Genomic DNA, 3,353 nt, shown 5'->3' on the forward strand with positions numbered 1-3,353 from the left:
TGACAAAGCATGGATCAAGGCAAATTTCTTTCTTGATGGTGGCAGTAACCATTCTTTGGTAAGACGTAACTTTGTAAAATCCTTGAAACAAAAGGCAATAAGTCATGGAACAATTCGGTTTGGTGTCGCAGGAGGAGCCATTCATGAAGAACCTTCTGAAGATTATAATTTAAAAATTAGACCTCTTTTCACGAGACCAGATATTTGATATCAGAGTTACGGCTGTGAGAAAACCTTACACACGATGTTACACCAATTCCGCCATCTATTTTTGAACAGTTTGATTGTCTAAGAAGAATTCAGGATAAAATACCAGTTGGGCAAAAAACAGTCGATGTTCTTGTTAGTAGAGATTATGCACCTTTAATTCAAACAATGCATTCGTTACGTTCGCCAATTGATCCTGATAATCATCCTTCAGCAGCTTTCACATCTCTTGGATGCTATCTATATGGAGGCATTATTCAAGCACCGCAACGATCTTTCAATCATGTAGCAAATATTAATAGTTTTTCACCATTAGAAAATGAAGAGTTGCGCAAGTTTTTCCATGGTGAAGTTCTTGGAGTGCAACCCACAACTTTGTGTGTTTGTTCTAACTCAGAAATTGCAGAATCAGCAATTATTAAACATGTAAAAGCGACAACCAATATTGGTGATGATGGCCTTGTTTGTGTCAAAATGCCATGGAAACCTGGTTTCCCAGAAAAATTGCACAACAATTTTGAGAAGGCGTATGAACAAATGAAAAAACGGGAACAAGAATTGTGCAGAAAAGGAAAAACGGAAGAGTATAATATGGAGATAAAAAATCTGCTTCAGCGAGGCGTAGTACGACGATTAACACCGGTTGAAACGAAAACGGCTAAAGTCGAAAATGCATGGTACCTCAATCATCGTATCGTAGAACGTCCGGATAAAACCTCAACAAAATTAAGAATAGTATTTGATTCTGCGTGTCCTTTTAAGGGCACATGTCTCAATGATGGTTTAGAGAAAGGCCCCAGCTTTGCGAATTCTTTGTTCAGATGTTTCATGGCATGGCGAGCTGATAGTGTGGCTATTGCTGGTGATATATCGAAAATGTTTAATCAAATTCAAATGGCAGAAGTCGATCAGAAATTTCATCGTTTCCTTTGGCGCTATGGTGATTCATCGTTGCAACTAACAATCTTTCAATGGCTTCGGGTTATGTTCGGAGATAAATCCAGTCCTGACTTGGCATGTTTTACAATTAAATTTTTAGCCGATAAATTTCGAAAAGATCATCCTCTTGAAGCTGTTGTATTGGACAAAGATATATACATTGATGATGTCAGTCATTCTGTTTTGAATCACATTCTTGCAAACAAGGTTATCAATGATGTTCATCAAATACTTATTCGTGGAAAATTCTCTATAAAGATTTGGAACTCAAACCATCCTGAAGTAGATCAAAATCCTGGTGAAAAAGTTGTTGATGTACTTGGACATTCCTGGAATAAAACTGATGACAGTTTCAGATCAAAATTCTTTCATGCAAACAGGATTTTCTAAAAGAAAAGCATTAGCATGTGTAATGAAATTGTGGGACTCTCTGGGTTATTTACTCCCAGTCACAATGCAGTATAGAATAGATCTTCAAAAGATCTGGGCAGATGGATTTAGCTGGGACCAAACTTCGCCAGATGATGTGGTCAAATGCTGGTATAACAATGTTCAAGAAATGTCCAAGTTAGCTCAAGTTTCAACTCCAAGATGTCTGAAACCTGAAAACACAACTGGACCTCCTCAACTGCACGCATTTTCAGACGGTGGAGATTTAGTCTATGGCACTTGTGTGTTCTTACGGTGGCCTACAACAGGTGGAGTTAAGCTAACATTCGTTGCAGCAAAGGGATTTGTGGCGCCACTCAAAGCAAAAGTATTCCAAGAAAGGAGCTAATGGGAGCAATAGGCATGAGCAGATTGGTGCATGAAATAAGTAGAGCACTACCGTACAATATTGCATTCAAATATTTCTGGATAGACAGCAAAGTTGTTATTTATTGGTTGAACTCCCAATCTGGAAAATTCAAACCATTCGTTGCTTCAAGAGTAATTTCAAGATACACATAAGAATCTAACAAAAGAAGTCAATTTCATTCCAAGTCTTCTTAATGCTGCAGATTGTTTAACAAAACCTATTTCCTGCGAGAAGCTTACAATTTGACATGAAGGACTTGAATTTCTTAGGCAACCAATGGAATATTGGCCGAATGATGATGACTTAAAATTAGATGAATTACGTCAAGAAATATGGGAAGAAAAACCACCAACTAAGTCAAAAGCATATTGCGGAAAAAGACAATTCAACGTCGTTAAAGCAGATTTGCCTTATCAAATTGATAATGATTTAGCGGATAATTTTTCTTCATGGCAAGACCGATGTCGTACAATACATGGAGAAAGCAAAATTGTGTGTATTCAGAATTTGTCAAAAATCTATGATTGATGAATTTGGGAAGGCTGTCAAAACTCTATGGAAATTAGACTTGTTATTCGATTCTCACGGAATTCTTCGTATTGGTGGAAGACTGAATAGAACTGATTTATATATGGAAATGAAGCATCCAGTCGTACTTCCGGGCAAACATTCCCTCGTTCGTCTTCTTGGAGTGTTCTATCATAAAAAGTTCTTACATCAAGGGTATCGAGTTATATTGGCAAATATGAAGAATGACGGTATTGTTCTTATTGGTGGAAGAATACTCTTAAAATCAATAGCATCAATGTGTATATTTTGCAGAATTCGTCGTAGAAAGTTGCTACAGTAACGCATGGGAGAACTTCCTTCATTTCGAATGCAACCACAGATGGCACCATTCAATTCTGTAGCAATGGATTTTTTCGGATACTTGAAAGTAAAGCAATTTCGAAATGTAGTTATCAACGCGTCTGTTTTAATTATTACATTTGCAACCACTCGCTGTATTCATCTGGAACTGTGTCTGGCTCTGGATACTAATTCGTTCCTTCGGGCATGGAGACGATTTGTATCTATAAGGGGAATTCATCCTGCATTTGTATTTTCCGACGGAGGTACTTCATTTCAAGCTAGTCAAGCGCCTATCAAGGAATGGCTCGAGAAATGGAATTTTCAGTTGATTCAACATGTGATGGCAGAGAATCAAACGAAATTTGATTGGAAATATAATGTGCCTTACGCGTCACATATGAATGGAGTAGTAGAATCGCTTATCAACTCGGTTCGCAAAGCACTCGATGCATCAGTGGTGAATTACAGCAGGGCTCTCATGACCTACGAAGAATGGACAACTGTTCTCAACGAAATTACTTATATCACCAATAGTCGACCATTTTTCCCAGATTGA

The 3,353-nt window shown here is 37.7% G+C and overlaps 2 protein-coding genes across 2 annotated transcripts; both read left to right on the forward strand.

The window, feature by feature from the left end:
* The first annotated feature begins 375 nt into the window (after nucleotides 1-375).
* LOC144428231 (uncharacterized) lies at nucleotides 376-1,536 on the forward strand. Its single transcript, XM_078117162.1, has one exon. It carries the CDS (start codon nucleotides 376-378, stop codon nucleotides 1,534-1,536), a length of 1,161 nt encoding a protein of 386 aa, XP_077973288.1.
* A 1,262-nt stretch (nucleotides 1,537-2,798) lies between these two features.
* Nucleotides 2,799-3,353, forward strand: LOC120338047 (uncharacterized). Its single transcript, XM_039405974.2, has one exon. The coding sequence runs from the start codon at nucleotides 2,799-2,801 to the stop codon at nucleotides 3,351-3,353; it is 555 nt and encodes a 184-aa protein (XP_039261908.2).

The sequence above is a fragment of the Styela clava genome, chromosome 10 (assembly GCF_964204865.1).
Source record: "Styela clava chromosome 10, kaStyClav1.hap1.2, whole genome shotgun sequence".
NCBI classification, from domain to species: Eukaryota; Metazoa; Chordata; class Ascidiacea; order Stolidobranchia; family Styelidae; genus Styela; species Styela clava.